Raw genomic sequence first — 23,788 nt, 5'->3', positions numbered from 1 at the left:
CTGATGAACTCTACCTGCCTTTGACCCCATGTTAAAATGTCTCCTTCTATGTGAAATCTTAGAACTACCATTTATTTAGCATCCTACCTTATGCAAGTCACACCACATACTCTATTTAAATTTTTTAAAATCTGAGTGTAGTTGACACACAATGCTACATTAGCTTCAGGTGTACAACACAGTGACTCAGCCTCTATACATTATGCTCTTCCCACCACAAGTGTAGCTACCATCCGTCACCATACAACACTATTACAGTACCATTGTCTGTATTCCCTATGCTGTGCATTTTATTCCCATGATTTATTCATTCCATTATTGGAAGATTCTATCCCCCACTCCCCTTCACCCATTTTGCTATCCGCTACTGCCCCCCTGACACAACCGTCAGTTCTCTGTGTTTATAGGTCTGATCCTTCTTTTTGTTTGTTTATTCATTTGTATTGTTTTCCAGATTTTACATATGAGTGAGACCATACAGTATTTGTCTTTCTCAGCCTGAATTATCTGACCCAGCCTCATACCCTCTAGGTGCATCCACGCTGTCACAAATGGCAAGAGCTCATCCTTTTCTGACGGAGTAATATTCCATCGCATATATATACCACATCTTCCTTACTGTTGTCAGTCAGCGGACACCTAGATTGCCTCCATACCTGGGCTATTATAAATAATGCTGCAATAAACATAGGGATGCAGATATCTTTTTGAATTCATGTTTTCATTTTGGGGGCGGTAAATACGCAGTAGAAGTCACATTGCATACTTTATCTCATTTCATGCTCACGGCAGCCCTGTGTGGTAGTTACCACTGTGATTCCCATTTTATAGGTGGGGAATCACAAGCACAGAGTGGTTGAGGGACTAGCCCAAGGTCACACAGTTTACAGGTAGTGGGGCCAGAGATGTAATACAAAATGAATGATTCTCTTCTCCGATAGCACTGTGTTTCTTCCTTGCCTATGGTCCTTAACCCACAGTCTTGTCTCTCCTTCACTGAACTATAAACTCCTAGAGGGCAGGGGCCAAATCTTATTATCTGACACAAGTACTTAGTGACTATTAGAAAGCCAAATGAATCAGACTGGATTAGAATGGGATAGAAAGAAAGGGAGGGAACTGGATGAAGTAACTGGCTAACCTGGGACTTCTAGTCCCGAGTGCCTTGTCTTTCCAGTCAATTCCATGAGGCTTCAGCCCACCTCTTCTGGCCACTACCATCAGGGAGTCATTTGAGACTGCTAGGAATAACCAAAGTCTTCGCTTCTGGTCTGAAGGCCAAGACTGCTTTGGGGGTTCAGGAGACATCAAGTGAATATCTGTGGAAACTGATACACTGCTCAGTCAAAGGACTTCTGTTTCGTGTCAGAAGCTGCCTCCGACTTTCTCTCCATCTCCCCAAGTGGTCCAGGGTACTAGGGTGCCATAAACACAGACTATAAGTAGAATTCTTCCTGAATAATAAAAGCTTTGGAATATATTGGAGGCAAAGCTAAGAGAAAACATGAAGGCCTCTTATGAACTCAAGCAAACAATGATAGAATTTTCCAGCTCAAATTAGGTTAGAACTGCTCAAAAGTGAAATGTCTTCAAAAATAGTAATAACCCCCAGAACGGTAATATTTACTGAGTACTTACTGTGTGCCAGGCACTGTGCTAAGTCCTTTGGATGTACCATCCTGGTTTATGCTTGCAAAAGCCCTATGAGATAGCTGCTGCTAGATTCCCCATTTCCCAAATCAGGAAACTGAGGTTTAGAGAGGCCAGTCTGTTCAAGAGCTCTTCCATAGACAGAGGTGGAAGTAAGCTGGGGTAAAAAGCCAGGCTAGTGAGAGAACCAGGTTTTAATCAGTACACTCTATGACAACGCATTTCAATTACATTTAAAATACGAGCAGACGGGAGATGGGCATAGTTTAACTGCTGAGTGAGGATGTTCTCAGTAGAGTCCTGGAGGGCAAGGGACATACCCTTCCTTGTGCACTTCAGCTTCTATTTTCTCAAGAGGAGTGGCTGGCCGAGTGGCCCTGCAGAATGAGTCCTTGCAAATTTGCATTCATTCCTTCCCTTCCATTCCCTTTCCTTCTTGGGTTTCTGAGCCAACCACCCAGTGCCCCTCCACTGCCCTACCACATTCCTGCCAGGCCCTCGGGTCCATTAGATTTCCAAGTTCAGCTGGAAGGCTTGGGGGCCTCAGATGGAAATAGATGCCCCTGTTCGCCAAGGTAAGGCTGCAGATGGAAACCTGGCCCATTAGTGAGGCCAAAGAGACATGTAACTACATCAGCGAGCTTGTGTTAAGATTTATTGGTCCGGGTTCACCACTTTTTACTTCTTGCATTTTTACCCCCGCCAACAGCCGTTGGCTACTGATCGTGTTCAGACGAGCCTGGCCCACTCAGTCCACTAATGGCAGAAGTGAGAGGAAAATGGGACCTGCTACATCGAGCCATCATCCCAGCCACTTAGACAGGGAGATTGTTTTTTCAGGGTTTTACACGGCCATTTCTCTTCACCCTCTAATGAATGCTTTCTGTCCATAAATGAAGCAGAGATGGAAGAAGAGGTGAACAAGTGCTAAGGTAAATTGCAGTGGGTCAGCCACAAATACAGGCTTTCAAAAAATAGGGTTTTTTTTTTTTAAGTCTAGGTTAAGGTGCTTGCTGATTTCTAAAGTACTTCCTGGGTTTGATTAGTGTGCCAGATGCATCAGAAATTGCTATTTCAAATTTTTACTTTGTAATCCGCGTACCAGAGAGTAGATGGTCTCCTTTCAAAAAAAAACAAAAAAAGATAAAGATCAGAATATAATGAGTGCTTTTCACCGTTATATGCCTCTTACTGACTCACCAGTCATGCGCTAGGTAATGGATATTGACATTGAAATAGGCAGGCTCTGCAAAGCTCTGGTTGACCTTTACTTTTAGTTTTTGGGCATATGAGTTTCTTTTTAAGTCTGACTCATTTCCGCAAGGAAAAATTGACAAATGGTGGGAGAAATACTTTTATTGAACAGGTCATACCTGTGTAACAACTGCATGTGGCTTTAGCATCTGTATCCCCAGGTCTTTTTGCTTGTCCTGAATCGTATCCAGAAGCTGGAATGATTGCATAGTCAGGCTGATCACCTTCCCACATGCTATGTTTGCCATGTTGTTTTGCAGCTCGGCTTTGGATCATTCCTTGGAATCATCGGATCAAACCTCGTTGAAAACAAACGGCAGATGGTAAGTTTGCATCACTATAGAATCACACTCTTCCTCTGACAGAGCTCAGTATTTATATGGATAAGTAACACACTTCTTAAGGTTTCCCAGATCAGAGCCATAAAAGAAACTGCTCCTTTGCCTTTTCTCCTCGGGCTCTAGGGAACTTGTTCTGAAGTGAACCTGTGGTATGGGACTTGTCCCCATCTTGCCTGATGCTCCCTCAGCACCCTAGTTAGTGTCCTTAAGTCAAAGGGATAGAATATTCTGGATCTTGCCCTTTGCTTTCCTCCTCCCTCTCTGAGGTTTTTGCAGAGGGTTCCTGCCTTTTAGGATATTACAATCTAAGAGACTTCTATGAAGAGAACAAATACACTTGGGGCCCGCGGAAGACAAAATAAAATGATGAGACCAACCTAAAGCATTTCCATTACCCAGAGTTCAAAGCTAAGTGTGTTGTAAGTTTTGACGGAAGAATGAGCGTATAACTTGAGGTAAAACTTAGAAAGTTCTGTGTCCTAATGGGGGTCCCACGAGGGCAAGCTGCTGGATTTCCTGGTACCTACAGAATTACAAGCACATTGCAGCTTTAGAGGCTTGTAAATCAAGATGCCTGGTGAGTGGTCAGATGGTGGACTGATTAGGCTCCCCCAGTACAAGCTTCTGTGGCATCTAGACTTTGATAATGGGGCCTATTTAACAGCAAGTTTAATCAGATAACGTAATAGCTCCAGGGACAGAGAACTCTAACCATATGTTCTCCCCCAGCAATGTGGGGAATCACCCTCAGGGGAGCGCTCAGAGTTTTCTTCTTCCATTTCACCTGGACTCCCTGCCTCCCCTGCCAGTTGTGTTTGCACTTTGGGCTTACATTATTCAAAATAATGGGGGAGTTTTGATTGTAGAGCTGATCAAAGCATAGCTAATAATGCCAATTTCATGACATCGTTCATCCATTATTTACCAATTCTCTGTAGTGCTGTGAAGTGAGATTTATGGGGAGAGGCTTCTGAACAACTCCTGAAGGAGAGAAATATTTCCTCCTAGCCTGCTGAAGGAGAACCTTAGGGTGGCCTTGAATTGGATTTGATTTGGCCCTGGAGAGCAGCTTGATGCCATGCTCTTTACCCCAGACACCTCAAGGAACAAAAGGACTGATTCCATCTAGTTCTGAGGGTTGACCCTGGGGCAGATGGTGGGCTTGCTTAGGCAGCACCTGCCCCTGCCCCTACGAGCACCTTCCCCCACACCGGCTTGTAGCATCACCTTTGTAATGGAAGACAAATTATGAGGAAAATGTATTATTCAACATGATCAGAGTATAGGGCAGTCTGGTTCAAGCAAACATTTATCTGACTTAAAAATTTTTGTATGTACTACACAGCGCTGATCAGTTCCAGAGGCTTCCACGGCCTTGTGAAATGTCTTTGATATTTAAATCTTAATAGGTTGAATGTTCTTTCTGCAACCACGCAGAAGGCCACGTAGGGTTGTGTGGGGCCTCCGAATCATCCCTGTCTTCATCACTGCCCACTGTGAGGGACTGAGAACAACACTGGACTGGGAGATGGTGGGCACCAGGCTCTTCTGTAGACTGGATGGTGACCCTGGGCACACCAACTTCCCCTCTTTGAGCCTCCACTCCCACAGTAAATAAAGTAGGGGGTTGGGCTACATGATATCAAAGGTCCAACATCTTTCTGAGAATGGAGGAGCCACACAAGTCAAATTCCTTCACCGACAGTATGCTCGTTATCAGCAAGCCTCCCCTCGATTTGGTGCTCACAGACTCACTGAGTGAATTTCTTGGCTTGCCCTGAAAATGGAAAAAAATGCCTTCAGTGGCCTCTTCCCTGCTTCCCCCAGCTCCCACTCATCCTGCATGATTTAAAAAATTTTTTTTTAAGATTTTTATTTATTTACTCATGAGACACACACACACAGAGGCAGAGACACAGGCAGAGGGAGAAGCCGGCTCCATGCAGGGAGCCCGACGTGGGACTCGATCCCGGGTCTCCGGGATCAGGCCCTGGGCTGAAGGCGGTGCTAAACCGCTGAGCCACCCAGGGCTGCCCTCATCCTGCATGATTGAAAAAAAGCACCCCGTTGAGTGGCAGGCCAGAGTTGGGCTTTGGTGGGCATTCTCTTGGGGATCATCTAGTCTCCGGGAGCAGCAAGAGTGGAAGGCTAACACTTTTGTTCTGTCCCCCTCACCCCTCACCCCTGCAGCTGGTGGCTTCTATCGTCTTTATCAGCTTTGGTGTGATTGCAGCCTTTTGTTGTGCCATAGTCGACGGGGTCTTTGCTGCCAGACACATTGTGAGTACTTTCAGCCCTGGATTAAAGAGAATGTGCAACACAGCAAGGTTTCATTGAGTGTGTGCCAGGATGTGTGCTAAGCGCTGCAATGGGGACAGAAAAGGGAGAAAACAGGATCCCTGTCTCAAGCTGCTGATAATCAAGATAAGGATACCGCTGGACACACAGTCATCTAGAGATGCCTGCGGGTGTAAACTCTTAAGTGTCAAAGTGCTTTATCTTGGACTCCAGTGGCCAGGGCAGGCTTCCCGGTGGTGGAAAGCACTGAGCCTTTGACATCTGAGTGAGATTTGGAAAGGCAGAGGCAAGGGCACTGGGGCCAGGGGAACGGAAGTGACGTTGAGAGCGAGGAGGTAGGGAGGAGCAGGAAAGTGGATGAGTTCTGGGAGCCTTGGGAGTTTCAACAGCAACAAGAGCAGACCATGAGGACGGAATCACCTTTTCTCAGATTCCTGAACTTTTCTGTCCCTATAGCAGGAGTTGGCGTTTAGTGATGTCATTGGGGTCCAGAGAAAACCCTAGTGCTAGAAACTTCCACTCAGAGCCCAGTCCTGGAGTTTAGGTGCCAAATCTGCAAAGCTGCACCTTGAGAAAGGCCATTTTACTCCTGAAACCCAAACTTGTGCTCTGCTCTGAGAAAGCCTAGGATTCCGGGCATTCCTATGTGGCTCCCTACGGGAGCCCTCGCCCTTCTTTTATTTTTTATTTATTTTTATTTTTTATTTTATTTTTAAATTTTTTTTATTTATGATAGTCAGAGAGAGAGAGAGAGAGAGAGAGGGAGTCAGAGGGAGAAGCAGGCTCCGTGCACCAGGAGCCCGATGTGGGATTCGATCCCGGCTCTCCAGGATCGCGCCCTGGGCCAAAGGCAGGCGCTAAACCGCTGCGCCACCCAGGGATCCCCCCCTCGTCCTTCTTTTAGCACTTTTCCATTTCATTCTATTCCAGACAATTCTGCTAGGGCTGACTTCTCCATTAGGCACAATAGGCACAGTGCCTATGACCCATAGGACTTTCAGGGTTTCATAAAAACAGTATCATTTCCTTTCAGATGAGTAGAAAAGTGATGAGCTTTTAGGTCAAGGAAAAGTTTTCGCCTATAAATATATTTGTCTTTAGACCAATGCAGTCATTGAATATAATTAAGATAAAGAAAATATAATTTTCATTTTTTTTTAAATTCAGAGACCCACAAAAGCAAAAGTGCCTAGGTCCCAGGGAGGTCATAACATAGCCCTAATCTGGCCCACAAATCAAAATCCAAAGTGAGCCACTGCAACTTACTGGGCCCCTACAATAAACACGAGTACTCCTTTTATTCGTACTGAATCAACAAGGAAAATGAGAACATCTCATGAGCTAACTGGAAATGTTTTGTTTTCCAAAACAGTTGATTTGGAGCAAAATTATATCATCAGAATCTTCTGCGGATCAATGACATTGGCTAATAGTGCAAGTCATCCTGAGGGAATGGCATGAGTATGATTGGATCTGCAGAAGGAGGATCTGTATCATCATTATTTCAATTCCAGCTACCTCTTGGACCCCCCTCTCGGGCATAAGAGTCAGTCCCTCATTTGCCATGAGAAGAACTCATGTGGTCAGTGCTGCCCCACCAGAAGTCTCTGACTTGGTGTCTCAGGAGATCATTTCTGGGCAGGGGGCAGAGTCAGGGGAGGGAAAGAGAGGCTCTTTGCCCAATTTTCTTTTCAGGGCCAAGAATTTAAATGTAGGCCCCCATGTCAGAGCCATCCCTTCTGATTTTAGCCGAGGCCAGCCATCTCCTTCATCTTTTTCTTCTTAAAAAGGCCAATGACACATCGGGAATTTGTGACATCCATAAGCCTACCACCCTAGCATAGCAAATCTGAGCATTTCTGCATATTAGTCTCCGAGTACACACCTATTTGTGTAGTGTGGTTACAGCCAATCATAGCATGCGTGCTATTTTGTATTCAACAGGAGCCATCTTAATAACAATAATGCCTTGTTTTTATGTAGCGCATTTAGCTTTTCAGTGTGCCTTCCCATCTATTATCTCTTTCGAGGTCCCTAGCAATCCTGTGAGATATGTAGGGCAGGCATTATAATCCCCATTTGACAAGGAGTATTCACTCTGAGGCAGTCTCCATGGTAACAGAGGCCTAGTGGCCAAGAAGCCTGCAGTAGATTTTGATGGCATCATGAGCTAAAATGGCTTCCTCCTTTGCCCTCCTCCTCCCACTCCTAATGTGTATTTTTTAAAAAACAGCTTCATTGAGATGTAGTTCACATCCCATAAAATTTTTGCCCACTTAAAGTGAACAATTCAGCGGGTTTTGGTATCTTCACTGTTACATGCAAACCATCACCACATCAATTTTAGATTTTCATCATCCCCCAAAAGAAACCCCATATTCTGGACTCTCACCTCTCTATACCCCATTCCCCTCAGCCCTAAGCAACCACTAGGTTACTTTTCTTTCTTACAGATTTCCCTGTATTAATTAACATTTCACATTAACTGAATCATATAACATTATAGTCTTCTGCGACTTGACTTCTTTTCTCAGGGCTCATCCATGCTGTAACATGTAACAGCTCTTAATTTCTTTTTATGGCCTGAATATTCCATCATATGGATAGACCAGATTTTGGTTGTCCATTCACCGGGTGATGGACGTTTGGCTTGTTTTCAACTTGTAGCTTTTATTAATAATGCTGCTGTGAACATTCATGTATCGTGTGGCCGCATGTTTTCATTTTCCTGGGGTGTATACCTAGAAGTGGAATTGCTGGGTCATAGGGTAACTACGTTTACGCTTTTTTTTTAATGTTTACCCTTTTTGAGGACCTACCAGACACTTTTCCAAAATAGGCGCACCATTTTGCATTCCCACCAGAAGTGTATGTATAAGAGTTCCAATTTCAGTGCATCCTCTCCAATTCTTATTATTTTACTTTTTAATTCTAGCCATCCGAGTGAGAACGAAGTGGTACCTCATTGTGGTTTTGATTCGCATTTCCTTGATACTCCTCATGTCTTTGATCACTGGCCTCAGCCAGAGGCAATGGGGAAAAATCCAGTTATATTTACTGGGAGTGTCCTGTAATGATCACCTACCTGTCTCTGCCTCCAGACCCTTTGTACTTCCTACAGTTAGTGGCCTGCAGTAGAGCATTTGATTCAGGGACTTAGAGTCACGCTGGATGAATCTTTAAGAAAAACCTTTCTGCTTACCCTGTGCCTATCCTATGACATCTGCCAGTCCTCACACCCAGAGCGTTTTGAGGAAGAGGGCTTTATTAAGGTATGGCCATCTCTGTTGGCCTGTCTAATGAAAGGCATTTTGGGGCCCTAGCACCACTTTGGTGAGCTAAAGCCAGCCTTTTCTCTTTCTCTTGTTCTTTTTTATAAATAAAAATATATATATATAAATTTTAAAGGTTTTTCTTTTACATAATCTCCATATCCAATGTGGGGGCTTGAACTCACAACCCTGAGATCAAGAGTCTCACGCTCTACCTGCTGAGCCAGCCAGGTGCCCCTAAAGCCAGCCTTTTCTGTTGTTGGAGCTCTTCTGAACCATCTTGCCCTGTCCTTTGGCCTGGGGGCATGTGAGGTTCCTCTCAAGATCTACCCTTCTTACACATCCCTCCAAATGTGTCTCATTCCTTCTCTTTCTTGTCTCTTCTTCCCTTCCCTTGCCCTTCCACTAACGTGGCCACCAGCCAGCTGGGAAAGTCACTTTACCTTCCTGTGTCACCGTTGCCTCCTCCTCAGCTGGATGGCACAATACCCTGCCTCCCAGGCTTAGTCTGCGGCCCGTATGAGATAATGGGTGGCAACTGCCCTAAGGGGCTTGCCATAAAGCAGTTTTCATTTCCAACTCTTTGCTCCAGAGTTGGTCTCCCTTCCAGATTAAAAAGGTTGCCGAACCGGAGCTGAGTGACTTTTTCCCACCTCCCAACCGCCAGGGCTTAGGGCTTGTTCCTCCTCGAGGGTCTCAATGCAGAATAGCAGCCAGAGGCAGCACATGGGCAGCCCCCACGTGTGAACATGTCTGTCTTCGTTTGGGCCGTTGGAGGCTGATTGCTTTTTGCAGAAGCGGGAGCTTGGGAGGGCTGCGAGCAGCACATCAAGCCTCCCCTTCCACAGGACAGTGAGGGCCTCTGCTAGTCCCCAAACACGGAAAATAAACCCTGCTGTGAACAAACACGAGAACCTTCATTCCTTTCCTGCCAGACTCCAGCCTCGGCCAACAGGGCAATGTACTTCCAGAGCATCGTACAGACAGGAGGTTCATGTAGGAGCAGCTGATGGAAAGTCCTCGGTCCTTGACGGGGCTACAGGCTGGGAGGCTGGAGGCACTCAGGTGCCAGGAACGGGAGAAGTTAAATCATGTGTGGGGAACGGCAGCCACTGGGATTATTGCAAATGGTGAGAAAAGTGGAGGCAGGAGGAAGGGGGCTTTGGCTGCAGACTGCTTGTCCCATCCTCACCTGCTTTTGGCCAGAGCCCCTTACCACTCATGTTTGGCGTCACCCCAAAAGGGAACAACATCCCCTGATGCAAGTGTCTGGGCAGCCCTGGATTGTGTCTGTTCTACCCTAAACCCCATGCCTGAGAGCTCCCTCACCAGGAAGCTGCCAAACCAGGAGGGTAAGTCAACTGTCCTTGAACTCCATGTTAGTTTTCTGTGTTTTAGCAGTATTTTTGGAGTTCATGGTCCTTATCTAATCTGTGTAGCTGAGTGAAATATAGTTCAGCTGAGTTAAAATCTACAACAGGCTCAGTCGCTGTTCATCCCCCTGGGGCTGGCTTCCTGAGCTCTTTCTTCTGGAAAAGCTGTGGCAGTGACAGAAGGGAGCACATGTCAGCCAGCCCGAGTCCTGTCCTCAGGTGATAACGAGACCTCATCGTTGGATCTGGGCTCCCTCCTTCTGGGACTATGTTGCAAGAGTTCTGCATCTTGTTCCCTGGGGCCTCTTGGGAGGAAGATGAAGACTAGAAATGAAAGCAGAGAGGAAATGTCAAGAAGCCCATTTCTCAAACAATTTCCTAATTTCTCATTAACCAAGTGGCCCAGTAGAAAGCAGTTGTGAGGACATTTGTATCTAATCCTCAGATTCTCAGGCTCCATAGATGGGCAGTTTTCAGAAATTAACCCAATCCACTGCCTGCTTATGTGTGCATGTGCACACGTGCACATGTGTGTGTGCGTGTGTGCATGTGTGTGTTTTCAAATCTTTTATTACCCATCAGAGTACTTGCTGCTTTGTTTTCCAAAACCCAAACTCCTTTGGTTTGCTGTTTCCCTTTCCAGGATCTGAAACCTCTCTATGCTAACCGGTGCCACTACGTCCCCAAGACATCCCAGAAGGAAGCTGAGGAGGTGAGCTGGGTGAGGCTGTGTGCCTTACCTTTTGGGAAAGTCTTCTGTTCTGCCTGAAACCCCCTTTCTTTTACTCCTTTTCGTGGGCCTAAGGCTTGCTGCTAGGTGTCTGGAGTTGATTTGTTCAGTGGGTCAGAGCACAAGTGCTAATGAGGCCATGGTCATAGGTTGGAGCCTCATGAGACCTAATCAGATTTACTTTGCTCTGTGGCCACAGGCTGCCCCTCTGACCCCAGCAGGCAGCCTCTCAGTGTGTGGTTTCGATCCCAAGGGGGACAGATGAGCACAGAGGCCACAGGGCAAGCCCCTCCTCCAGCCCTGCAGATGATGGTTTCGTTGCCTGGACTCGGTGCTCAGCTGGAAGAAAAGCAGGAACCCCAGCAAAGCACTGGGCTTGGACTAGGGAGGCAGAGTCTGGGTCTCCCCCCACCCCCGCCCACAAGAGGAGTCAGGAAGCCACATGAGCGTAATTGAGAAACCTGGTCCACTTTAAGGCTCTGGGGAGGCCTGGACTGTCGGCCTGGCCCCTCTCATGATGCCCCCAATAGGCCAGGCTGCGGAAGCATGACAATTTGTCTCTCTCGCCCCACACAGCTGTCCTTGCGTTCTGTGCCACCTCACACGGAACTACAGGCAGTGGGCAATGAGGTGAAGCATGGCTCTGGGTCATTTTCAGAAAGCAACTCAACCCACTGTCTGCACCCCAACCCAGAGGCCCCTTGAATATGAAACTACCATTTGACATAAAATACAATGAGAATGGTGCCCCTGGAGTTCGGCAAAGTGATGGCTCTGCTCCCAAGGCACCAGGGCGGATACTTCTATTATGGCTCTGCCTGTCACCTGCCCCCCCCTTCCCCTCGATCGCAAATTTACTGTTTTTCTAATTATACTCTGGTCTGAAAGGAGGAGTAGAAAGGTGCGTGTGCGAACAGCTTATCAGAAGATAGTGCCCATTTGCTATGAATTGTCTATAACACAGTGAAACACATTCACAAGCACTTCATTGTATCCACATGGGGAAGAAAATCTGGAAAAGTTCTTAAACGTAAAAGACAGGTAAATGGAAAAATCGATGGTCTCAATTGTTTGCAAACTCGAGATGTATAAAATGTCATTGCTGTTCTCTTGATTTCGTGGTGATCGCTTTCTTGTGTTAACTTGGTGACTGTAAAAATATTAATAATGACTTCCATAGGTTCACTTGTAACCCTGGTCCCCCTAACCCTATTTTTCCTATAAAAGGTCATAAGTTCCTCAACCAAAAATTCTCCTTCCGCGAGGGTTATGAGGAACCTTACCCAGGCAGCTAGAGAGGTACTATCGTACTTCAGAGTGCATGTGACGGCCCCTCTGTCTTCCTCCCCCTCTGATTCCCCCCCACCCTCTGAGTCCCCTCCCCCACCTGTCCTCCTGTCCTCCTTTCCTACTGTCATTCGTTCTTCCGTCTGTCCTCCATCCATCCTTCTGCCTCTGCATCCCCGCCCTTCAGGGATGGGGCACCGAGGGCTGTGGCCGAGGCTGGACGGACCCCGGCTCCACGGTACCTCGTCTCAGGCACAAGTTCAGCCAGCCCAGGGCCTGGCCCCATCCCTTTCCCGCCTTGCTGTGTTCATCGGACAGCCGTCCTTACCGTCCTCACCGTCTCCATCAGTCACGAACTCATATTTCCAGTCCCAGAGGGTCCTGCCTCCCATCCACTGCCAGCCCATCTCCTCACTGTTCTGTGCCCTCAGGTGAACTGCCCTCACCTCAGCCCTGGATTCTGCACGCCTCGCATCCGGGGCAACACCTGCTTCTGCTGTGACCTCTACAACTGTGGCAAGTACGTGCCGAGCACCCAGGCTCTGACCCCTCAGTGGGCACCGGGAGGGCGGGGTGCGAGGGCACACGGTAGGGATCGGAGAAATGCAAGACATTGGTCTGTCAACAGATTTCAGCTAATAAGCATGACATGCTTTCTCTGTGCTGGGCGTCGTGCTAAGTAAGTGCTTGGGGATATTGGATCTCCTTGACTTCGTACCTCTGATGTACGTAGGGTTATTTCCATTTACACATCTCCACTTCACAGATGTTGAGAATGAGGCTCAGAGGAAACAGACACTTGGCCCAAAGTCACACGGAACTTGAAATGGTAGAGGTAGGGTCCAAACGCAGTTCGATTTAAGGCCAAGTTCAACAACACTCAACAAATAGTTACTGAGCACTTCTTCTGGGCCTGGCCCTGTTCTGGACACTGCTGTCAGCAGCAAACAAAATAAGTCTTTGGCCTCATGAAGCTTATATCTTATTTGGGAAAACAGTCGATAGCACATGAATATATAATATGCCAAGTGTTGATCAGAGGTCTGAGTAAAAAATGAGCCAGGACTTGTAGATAGATAGTGACAAGGTGAGGAATGTGCACGCTATGTGAGACAGTAGCCAGGGAAGGTCTGTTTGAGGAGGTAACATTTGTGCCGAGACCTGAACGAAGCCAGAAGGCAACCCAAGTAGATATCTGGGGAAAGAGTGTTTCAAGCCGTGGGAAGAGCAAGTACAAAGGCCCTGAAGCAGGAGCAGGGTTGGTGCTGGTCGTGTCAAAACCACTCTGGCTCTCTGCCTTCTAATTGTGAAAACATCACTTATTCTTTCTTTTAAAATATATTTAGGTGGTAGGAATATAGAGTCTACCGCTGAGGAGCTCACAGACTAGTAGGCAAGACAGACATGTGAATAATTGATTACATATGACAGAGAGTGAGAAGTACAGTGGGGATCAATGGATATACTGGGCACCCCGGCTACCCAAGTGACTGAAGGTCAGAGTTGCTGGGGGAACAGTGTCAAGGAGGAGGTGATGTGGGAGGTGAAATTTAAAGGGTAAATAGGAAAAAAATAAAAAATAAAAATAAATAAAGGGTAAATAGGGATTTAGGAAACAAACCAAAAGGGAGGTAGAGGTGGAAAGGATATTCCCATCAGTTGTGAGGTGGAGGCAGTTCTACAGGGGGTAGGAGGTGAGGGCTGAGCTGTAGTCAGGGGCCAGATCATGGAAGGCTCACAGGCCACAGGAATGACTTTGTACTTGACCCTGTAAGCAATTTGGATTTGACCCCATAAGCCACTGAATTGTATAACATGGAAGATGAGGGCACTGAGAGCCTGGAGAAGGAAGGAGGAAGAGAGGAAGTTGTTGGCAGAGTGGGCCTGGATGGAACTCGATCCAGAAGGGTCCTCACTCCCACCCCCTACTCTTGGTATTGGGTGGGGGGGCGTTTCTCTGGTTTGAGGATCAAGATCCACCAGACTGGAGGCAGGGAGGAGAGGTGGGGGGACTCGCACCAGCCCTTTACCTTCTTCCCTAGCACCAGCCTCATTTCGTTAAAAGGTTTGGCGGCGGTGGAAGAGAAATTTAAAGCCTCAAATGAGGTTTGGGGATGATCTAGGAGGTTCAATTATTCATGTTGTAATAATAACTAACACTTGTAAAGGACTTCCCTCCTTAGCAGCGGTGATGGAGAGCTGGCTATAATTGTACTTCCTGAGCTCATCCTTCCAAAAATGATCAAAGGAATGTAAAATAGGTCCTAGGGGAATTGGGTTATTTTGCTATCTTTGCTTTTGCCTCCCCTTCCCCTGCCTTCCCTGCCGCTGTCCTTCTCCTTCCTTCCCACCACTCCGCCCTCCCTCACCCGCTCACTGCTCTCCCCGCCCTCCTCTGGCCTGCTCTCCCTCTTTTCCCACATCCTGGCCTGGTGGGGAGGGGGGGTCTGGGAGCTGGCCAGCACCAGCCTGGCCTGAGATGGAGAAGAGGGGAGGCCCCCGCCGGGAGGGCTGCAAAGTGATTCCTTGCAGACACACCTTTCTCTCTGCAATTTGGTGTGTTTCTGGAAGAGGTTTGAATACAGTAATTCTACTTTAAATTCCATTTAGCCGAGTCCTTAGGTGAATTTCTTTTCCCAACGTGGAGACTCGAGCCCAGCTTATCTTCCTGTCAATCTGAACTTGATCGTAACTGACTTTCTTACTTTCTTCAAGCAAGTTAGGCCAGTATGGTCTTCAAAGCTCTAAAGGAATTGTATGAGGAGTGGTGCTAAACTCTGGGCTCCCTAGAGGCAGGGAACATGACTCTGTCTTATCCACAGCCCCAGGCCCAGGCACAGGACCGGGCATGGGGAAAGACCTAATGAAACAGGAGCTATATTTGTTAGCAAGTCCCAAGAGGAAGGACGCCCTTTTTACCACGAAGATAAAATATTAAAATATTGCACTAGGCAACTAAGAGGGGTCATGGGGACATTGTCCCTAAAGATCTTTCAAGCTCGGCAATGGTTTTCACCTATCTGATGCCTTCGATACCAGCCCCGGGGATCAGTTGAGACCCTGCCTGTAGTGCTAAGTTGCCAAAGGCCAAGCCACTGGGAAAGAGTCTCTGAACTTTCCATCATGGAACAGCCCCACTGGGGTCCTAAACCAAGGCCCTGAGACTAAGAGGCAATAATCCTACAATAGAGGGAAAAGCTTTCCCTTGACCTGAGGCTTTTTCCAGCCAGCACCAAAGAGATCTGAACTCCAAGCCTAAATATAGCTAGCAACAAGCACTCTGAGAGATGCGGGGACTTTAATTTTGCCGAGCGTGTATTTGTTTTCCTCACACGAAACCTATTTTTAATCAATTGCCAGCTCCTCCAGTCCATTTCCTGGAAAGGAGGCCAAGAGAAAAAAAAGTGGGAAGAAAAACATCAGGCAGTCATTTGTACAGTGCTATGGAAACAGAGTTCCTACTGTCCCCTCAAACCCACAGACTTTCTTTGACGTCAAGGCAGTGAGGTTTTAATACCAAACATAGATTCTTCCATTTACCCTTGTGCAGGACGGTGGCTTTCTCTAGGACACAGCTCCTCGGCAACTGCCTCTCAGAGTACTTCACTCAGCTCTGGAGAGGTCAAGTCAATATCCCCGGCTTCCAGTGGGTCTCCTCAAGGAAATGGAAGGATATGGGGTGGTTTGCGGACTGCTTCAACTGGTAGAAGGTAGCTTACTTTCAGTCATTCTTCCCTTTAACAAACTTTTATGGAGCTCCAAAAATGTGTGCCAGGGACTGTTCGAGAAGAACAGGTATGGAGAAAGCATAATCGTACCCTTAAGGAACTCATTTTACTGGGGGGGAGGGGTGTGTGGGAATGATAGCTTAGACCCATACACAGATTCCCATGGTTCAGGCCCCTATGGGGGATGAGCAGGACGATGGCCTTGTGTCTCATCCAAGATCTGTCGCCTCCTGCTTTGTTAAATGGGGACTGAAACACAGAGAGGGTATCCATTTCTCCAGGCAAACCCAGCAAGTTGAGAGCGAGAGAGTGAAAGCCCATATTGGGTAATCAATCTCATGATCAATGCCACAATCCGCCTTTGAACTCAGTTACCCATTCACCAGGTACTTATTGATGACTTATAATGTTTCTTTTTTTTTTTTTTTTTGACTTATAATGTTTCTACCACTGTGCTAGGCGGTGAGGGAGACACAAAAGAAATGTAAGAGATGACCCTCACCCTCAAGAGGTTACAGTTGAGGCCAGACGTTATGTCCACCTTGCTCATAGCCTCAGCACCCAGCACGGTACTCAGCACTGAGTGGGCTCTCGCTAAACATCGGGTTAAATGACTGAGTGAATGACAACTGCAAAGGGCCAAACTAAGAGGAACAGACTGTCTGAGGCTGTGGGAGCCCCGGGAAAAAGCCAATGAATGGGCACTGGATTCCTTGAAGAAGACACTAGAGGGATGGGTATGGAAGCTTCGAGCAGCAGGAGAGGTTTAGGAGAGGCAGAGAACAAAAGGCAGTGCCTTCCATGCTGGGAGAGAAATCTGAGCCTAGGTGTGGAAGAAGTACCCAGCATGGCCAGTTTTGGGGTTTCTGATGATTCCAGCCTAGCTGGAACGTGGATACCATTTTGGAGTTGGATTATGGCAGACTGAGGAAATTCCGGACCCTTTTTCCGGAAGGTAATAGGGAGCCATAGAAGGATTTTGAATAAATGGATGATTTAGTTTCAAAAATGTTTGAGGAAACTTAGGTGGGCAGTGGTGGGGTCTGGTAGGAGGGCCTTGCATTCATGCAGACGGAACCAAGTGGAATTGTGAATCTCAAACAGAAACACACCGCATTACTCTGCTAAACCCTGAACCAGATCTCAGTACCAATGTTCTTTTGCTTCATGGTTAAGTAAAAAAAAAAAAAAAAAATATATATATATATATATATATATATATATATATATATATGATATATATTCAGCTACTGAATATAGCTGCTGAACCTGCTCAAACTAGAAGCGAACATATCGTATCTAAAATTGTTGAATATTTTTAAACAAACCACTAACCTATCGTGGTGGTGTGTGGTCTGTGCCTTTAAAGTGTCAACGCTTCAAGAACAAGATTCAAAGGTTCGTTGCCAGAGGCTGGCTCTTAGAAGGGGAAAAAAAATAGCTACATGTTATGCTGGGGGGCTCTTACTCTGTGGTGGAATGCTGCTTTCATGCATTCTCTTATTAAATCCCCCAGGCTTGGAGAAGTTAAGAAAGTTGCTCGGAGTCAGATAACAAATAAGTGACACGGCTGGGATCCAAATGCAGTCCGACTCAAAAGTCGGCTGTACTCTACTGCCTGTCCGTGGGTACTCCCAGCCTGCCCTCAGTGTGTTGGGAAGTAAACAAAGATAATTTGGGGGAAGTCAGAAGCTGACTCTCCAGCCTCTCTTGCGCCCCTACAACCCCATACCCACCCTTACCCATGGAGCCTGCCTTTGGACAGTCCTGTCTGTGCCACTTCGTGGCAGTAAGCTATCTTCCATTTCACTGCATAAATCTCTTTATTAATAAGTGACACTCTTGAGAGTGGTTATTACATGTGACTCCCATCTTATAAGAACACTGGCAGTGAAAAAGGACAAAAAAAAAAAATTAAAGGTTAACCTCCAAAGTGAATTGAGGAGGGATTGTTCACACAGGAAGAGACTTTTAAACTTCACAGATTTTAATGCCTTAACATCCCAATAAACACGGGATATGTTCATATTTTATATCAGAAACAAGAATTTTTGAAAAGGAAAAAAATGTTTTTTAATTCTTGAAAAGGAGAATGAAATATGTCTTCTTTTTAAATCCCTCTTTAATGGATCATTTCTCCATCCAGTATCTGATATCCTGGGTGCTATGGAGCTGATGTTATGGCTCATGGTTTTCTACTAAGTTCAGTGAAGAATAAAAGATATGTGCAAGTAATATGAAAAAAAATGTAGCATGCAATATAAATCTGATTTGTTTGATCATAATTGATAATGATAGGGAACAGAATTCGACAATGATTTGTCAGTGGCGCTCAGTTTTGATTTAGAGAGGCAGCAAAATGTCATGTTTAAATCTTTTTTTTTTTTTTTTTTTTTTTAATGTATTTATGATAGGCACACAGTGAGAGAGAGAGGAAGAGACACAGGCAGAGGGAGAAGCAGGCTCCACGCACCGGGAGCCCGACGTGGGATTCGATCCCGGGTGTCCGGGATCACGCCCTGGGCCAAAGGCAGGCGCCAAACCGCTGCGCCACCCAGGGATCCCAAATGTCATGTTTAAGTATAAACTCACAGTCAGAGGGTCTGAGTTCAGATCTCACCTCTGCTACTTAATGAATTTTTTCCCTTTTTTTTTTTAATTTAAATTCAATTAGCCATCATATATACTTAATTAGTTTCTTACTCTGCCTTGATTTTCTCGTCTGGATGTAACAGGAATAAAAATAGCCTCTACCATATAGGGTTATTATAAAGATTAAGTGAGTTGGAGTTTGCAAACTGCTTAAGATAGTACCAGGTAATAGTAAGTACTGTAGCACTTTTTGCTATTATAACTGTATTAGTTTTCAAAATTGTAGATTTGATTGACATCTATGATGATAGATATACATATTCTTAGTTAATATTATCAAAAAGAAAACATTTTCCCTGTCACGAGTAATGATTACTTAGGACTTATTGTTTGTTGATGTATGCAGAAAGCCACTGGGCAGTAAGCTTTCTGTGTATCCCTCCTGCTTATGGGTGGTCTGCAGCTATGCCCTTGAAATACTGAAATCCAGTTCAAATTCTGCTGAATTAAGACACCTTTATAATTTCATTATGGAAGCTTACTATTTAAAACAGTGGGTTTGGGGGCACCTGGGTGGCTCAGTAGTTGAGCATCTGCCTTTGGCTCAGGTCGTGGTCCCCGGGGCCTGGGATGGAGTCCTGCATCAGGCTCCCCACTGGGAGCCTGCTTCTCTCTCTGCCTTTGTCTCTGCCTCTCTCTCATGAATAAATAAATAAAATCTCAAATAAAAATAAAAAAATAAAATAAAACAAAACAGTGGGTTTCAGGGCGCCTGGCTGGCCCAGTCAGGTGGAGTATGTGACTCTTGATCTCAAGGTCAAGAGTCAGAGCCCCAAGTTGGAGGCAGAGTTTACTTAAAAAATAATAAATTAATGAATAGAACAGTGGGTTTCAAATATCAGTGAACTCGTTAACAGTTTCCCATGCCTCACCCTCAGAGATTTTGCCAGATTCTGTGGGACTGGGGCTGGGCCTGGGAATCTGCATGTTTAAGCATCTCTTTCTCAAAGACCTATGCACACACACACAACGCACTGACACACACAGGCAGGCACACATGCACACAAACACAGATGGTTCTGACGCAGTCTGTCCCATAACCACACTGATTGCAATTCCTCAGAAAAACATTGAAAGCACTGGTTTTAAAGAATCCTAAGATAAAATCATCTGTGAGGTTTAAAAGTCTTTTCTTGTGTGAACAATCCCTCCTCGATTCTCTTTGGAGGTTAACCTTTAATTTTTTTTTTGTCCTTTTTCACTGCCAGTGTTCTTATAAGAGGGGAGTCACATGTAATAACTATCCGATGCCAAGGTGTTTGGTCGTGACTTTAATTTTAAGGACCACAGTGTTGGAGATTCATTAGCGATTCCAGTGGCCAAGTTGTAAACTAGTTTGCAACATCCAAGAAGACAGGAACTTTCATTTAATCAGTTCAACAGGTGTTTATGTAGCACCAGCTAGGTGTCAGGGACAGCAGTGAACAAAACGAACTGAGTCCCTGCCGTAGAGCTTACATTCAAGTCTGAGGGACAGACAGTAACGAATAAGTGCTAGAGAGCGATTCAAGGAGGACGATGTATTAGTCAGCTCAGGCTGCCATGATAAAATACCATAGACTGGGTGGTTTCAACAACTGGACATTCATTTTCTCCTAGTACCGGAGGGTGCCAGGATGGCCGGGTTCTGGGGAGGGCTCTCTTCCTGGCTTGCAGACCACCACCTTCTCCCTGTGTCCTCACCTGGCCTTTCTTCAGTGCGTGCAGATGGAGCGAGATCTCTCTCTTCCTCTTTCTATAAAGCCATCAATCCTATCGGATTAGGGCTCTGCCCTTCTAACCTCATTCAACCTTAATTAGCTCTTAAAAGTCCTGTGTCAGAATGCAATCATGTTGGGAGTTAGGGCTTCAATTTATGAATTTTAGAGGGGGATGCAATTCAGTCCATAGAAAGTAATATGGTAGACGGTGGCGGCCGGGTGGGGTGGGGGTGAGGGTGTCTTTGGACAGAGTGGCCAGGGTCAGCCTCTCCAAGGAGGTGAGATTCGGGTGTTATGCAGCAGCTTGGCTTTAGTTCTTTACTGGGACGTTGTGTTTTGTTTCTTTGTTTGTTGCTGTTTTGTTTTGAAAGAGGAAATGCTGAAATCTTTGAAGCCTGAATTCAGAGCCCAGCTTTACCACTTATGGCCTGGGCAAGTTCCTAAGCACTTTGTGCTTCAGTTTCTTCATCTGGCAAATGGGAATGGTGATAGTACCTACCTCATAGAATATCGTAAGGATTTGTGGTGCTGTCCAATAGAACTTTTGGCAATGATGAGAATGTAATCTGCTCTGTCCAGCGCAGTAGCCAGCCACTGGGGTGGCTCTTACAAGTGTGGCTGTTGAGCACCTGAAGTGTGGATGGTGAGCCTGAAGAACTGAATTTTTTGTTTTACTTCACTGTAATTAAGCAGTCACATGATTAGTAGCTACCATATTCGACAGCGCAGATTTCATGAATTCACATAGGTAAAATGCTTAGTTAGCACCGTGCCTGGCATGGAGCAAGTGTCAATATATGCTATCTAGTAGTAAGGACTAGAGCACTTTTTACTATTATACAGGTATTATTTTTCGTATTATCAAATCATAGATTTGATCTACATCTATGATGATAGATGGATAGGTATACATATTCCGTTAGTGATGGTGACAAGTGTTTCTCTGGTAGGTAGGAGGTGGTTTTTTAAATTTATTTTTTGGGTAAACAGCAATCACACTTTGATTTAGTATAGTGCCTCGCTCCCTCAGTGCATTCATGGCTATGGTGTCCCTTACCATAGCTCCCCGCCTGCTCACCTGTCTTTTCGCTGAGCTGCAAGCTAGCCAAAGCCCTAGGGGGACAGCCTGCTCCATGGGGACTGACTGGTGTGTGCTTCTCCCTGTCCAGCCGCGTGGAGATCACCGGCGGGTACTACGAATACATTGACGTCAGCAGCTGCCAGGACATCATTCACCTCTACCACCTGCTCTGGTCTGCCACCATCCTCAACATCGTCGGTCTGTTCCTGGGCATCATCACTGCCGCTGTCCTTGGAGGCTTTAAGGACATGGTAAGGAAGGAAGTGCCTTCCCATTCCAGAGGCCCCTGTCAGGGGCCAGGGTAGAGGCTGGGAGGTTGGAGGCAAATGGGGACCCATGTTTTCTGAGGAATCAGAAACAATTGCTTTAAGAATGTAGCTGCCTTCATACATCTCAAGTTGAAGGAGCCAGGCAGTATCATCAGTGCGCAAAACTTTGTTAACATGAGTTGCGTGTGTTCTTGAGGCACATTCTGCAGGTAGGGATGAGGAGCTGGTGTCCTCAATTTTCCCGTTCATGCTAGTTATGTAAACATAGCCTTTCATGCACCCCTGCCCCCCACCCCACACACAAACGCACACTTTTAGTAGAAACCTTTCTGGATAGTTTTTCCCTTGACAGATTTGGGAGAGATGGAAGAAAAGAGGTTTTGTTTGTTTGTTTGTTTGTTTTGTTTTAGCTCAGGTAAGGGTAATGCTAGTCTCCCCCTCCCCAGGAATTTCATCCTGGAATTTCTCCAGAAAGACCATCTGAGCTCTTCTCTTTCTCCATTTGACGGGCCAGCCCTGGGCTAAGCTGCTTGTGGGGTTTTGTCCTCAACCTTGGCCTCCCCGAGTTCCCTATCCACCCTCTCCACTCCTTGCCATATTTGTGTGCACGCACGCATGCACAAAAGCACAGGGGACTCAGCACCCAGTAAGTGCTCTATAATAGTGGGCTTCTTCCTTTGCTTTTAAAGCATTTCTAAGCATTTATTTGTTTTTTTTTTTTAAGATTTTGTTTATTTGGGAAAGTATTTGCTTATTTAACAAAAACCTTGATCTCTAATTGTGAAGATAATAGCCTTAGAGCTATGGATGTCAGCCTGGCTTCCTATTAGAATAGAATCACCTGAGGAGCTTAAAAAGCCCAGCTGCCTGGTCCCCTCCTCCAGAGATTCTAATTTAATTGTTCTAAATTGAAGCCCGGGCATCAATAGTTTTAAAAGTTCCCGGGGGGGGGGGGGGGGGGGGGGGGGTTCTGCTCTGCAGCCAGAATTGAGTACCTCGGCTTTAGGGAAGCGACCCACATGTGTTTAGGGAATTATTTTGTGCCTAAAAGGGGTTTTTCTTTGGCCCCAGAAACAAGGCAGGTAGCCCCTAAGCCCCAGGCTGCTTCTGTCCCATTTTTGGGTCCCTGAGGAACAGGAACCGGAGAAGCAGTTTGTAATTTGACCTCGGACTGTCAAAAGGCTAAGCAATGGTAAGTGAAAGGTGGGGTAAAACAAGGAAAAAGAAAACACTCAACACAGCAGGAGCAGGTGGAGAGGAAGTCATTGAGTGTTCCTGCCAGTGACTCCAAGTCAAGAGATTTCCTTCCCCGCTCAAGGCCAGTCTGTCTGTCTTTTTTCTCTTCCTCTCATACATGCTTTCTTTTTTTTTTTAACTTTATTTATTTATTTATTTATTTATTTATTTATTTATTTATTTTAGAGAGAGAGAGAGAGAGAGTAAGAGCGGATGGGAGGTGGGTGCAGAGGGAGCAGGAGAGATAGAATCTCAAGCAGGCTGCATGCCCAGTGCAGAGCCCCATGTGGGGCTTGATCTCATGATCCTGAGATCACGACCTGAGCTGAAACCCAGAGTCAGTCAGCCCACTGAGCCACCCGACACCCCTCATATGCACATTTCCTTTTTAAAAAATTTTAAAAAGATTTTATTTACATATTCATGACAGGCACAGAGAGAGAGAGAGGCAGAGACACAGGCAGAGGAAGAAGCAGGCTCCATGCAGGGAGCCTGACATGGGACTCCAACCTGGGACTCCAGGATCCCACCCTGGGCTGAAGGCGGCGCTAAACCGCTGGGCCACTGGGGCTGCCCATATGCACATTTCTCATTCCCGTGCCTCTCCCGGAACTGAACCGGGACAAGCCGAAGCATTCATGAGTGGGGGGCACACCAGCATCAGTAGGACCATTGGAGGGAGGGGGCCCTGTAGGTTTGGGCCTGAGGGAGCTTAGGGGTGAGGAGGCTTCAGAAAAGCTGTTTCTGGGTTGAACAAAGAGTGCCCTGTGTTCTTGGAGACTTTCCCCAGGGGACAGGTGAAAGCCGAGGCACTGCATAGAATGTGAGCCACTTTGGCTGGAAGAGAAGCTCTGGGGTTGGTGAGTTGAGGACATGGGACATCAGGAAGGGTGTTAAGGGTTCTCTGGAACATTCCT

At 46.2% G+C, this 23,788-nt stretch overlaps 1 protein-coding gene across 2 annotated transcripts in view; it reads left to right on the top strand.

The window, feature by feature from the left end:
* Positions 1–23,788, top strand: part of TMEM255A (transmembrane protein 255A) — a 52,597-nt gene that overhangs the window by 13,493 nt on the left and 15,316 nt on the right. Inside the window, exons 3-8 of one of the 2 annotated variants that reach the window (XM_041740253.1) lie at positions 3,165–3,227; positions 5,436–5,525; positions 10,832–10,900; positions 12,146–12,217; positions 12,637–12,725; positions 21,455–21,617. In XM_041740253.1, the coding sequence (XP_041596187.1) occupies positions 3,165–3,227; positions 5,436–5,525; positions 10,832–10,900; positions 12,146–12,217; positions 12,637–12,725; positions 21,455–21,617 (546 nt within the window). The remainder of the gene's footprint in view (positions 1–3,164; positions 3,228–5,435; positions 5,526–10,831; positions 10,901–12,145; positions 12,218–12,636; positions 12,726–21,454; positions 21,618–23,788) is intronic. The other variant, XM_041740254.1, reaches the window with a different exon arrangement.

The sequence above is a fragment of the Vulpes lagopus genome, chromosome X, assembly GCF_018345385.1.
Source record: "Vulpes lagopus strain Blue_001 chromosome X, ASM1834538v1, whole genome shotgun sequence".
In the NCBI taxonomy this organism is placed as follows: Eukaryota; Metazoa; Chordata; class Mammalia; order Carnivora; family Canidae; genus Vulpes; species Vulpes lagopus.
This window is presented reverse-complemented; position numbering and strand designations above follow the sequence as displayed.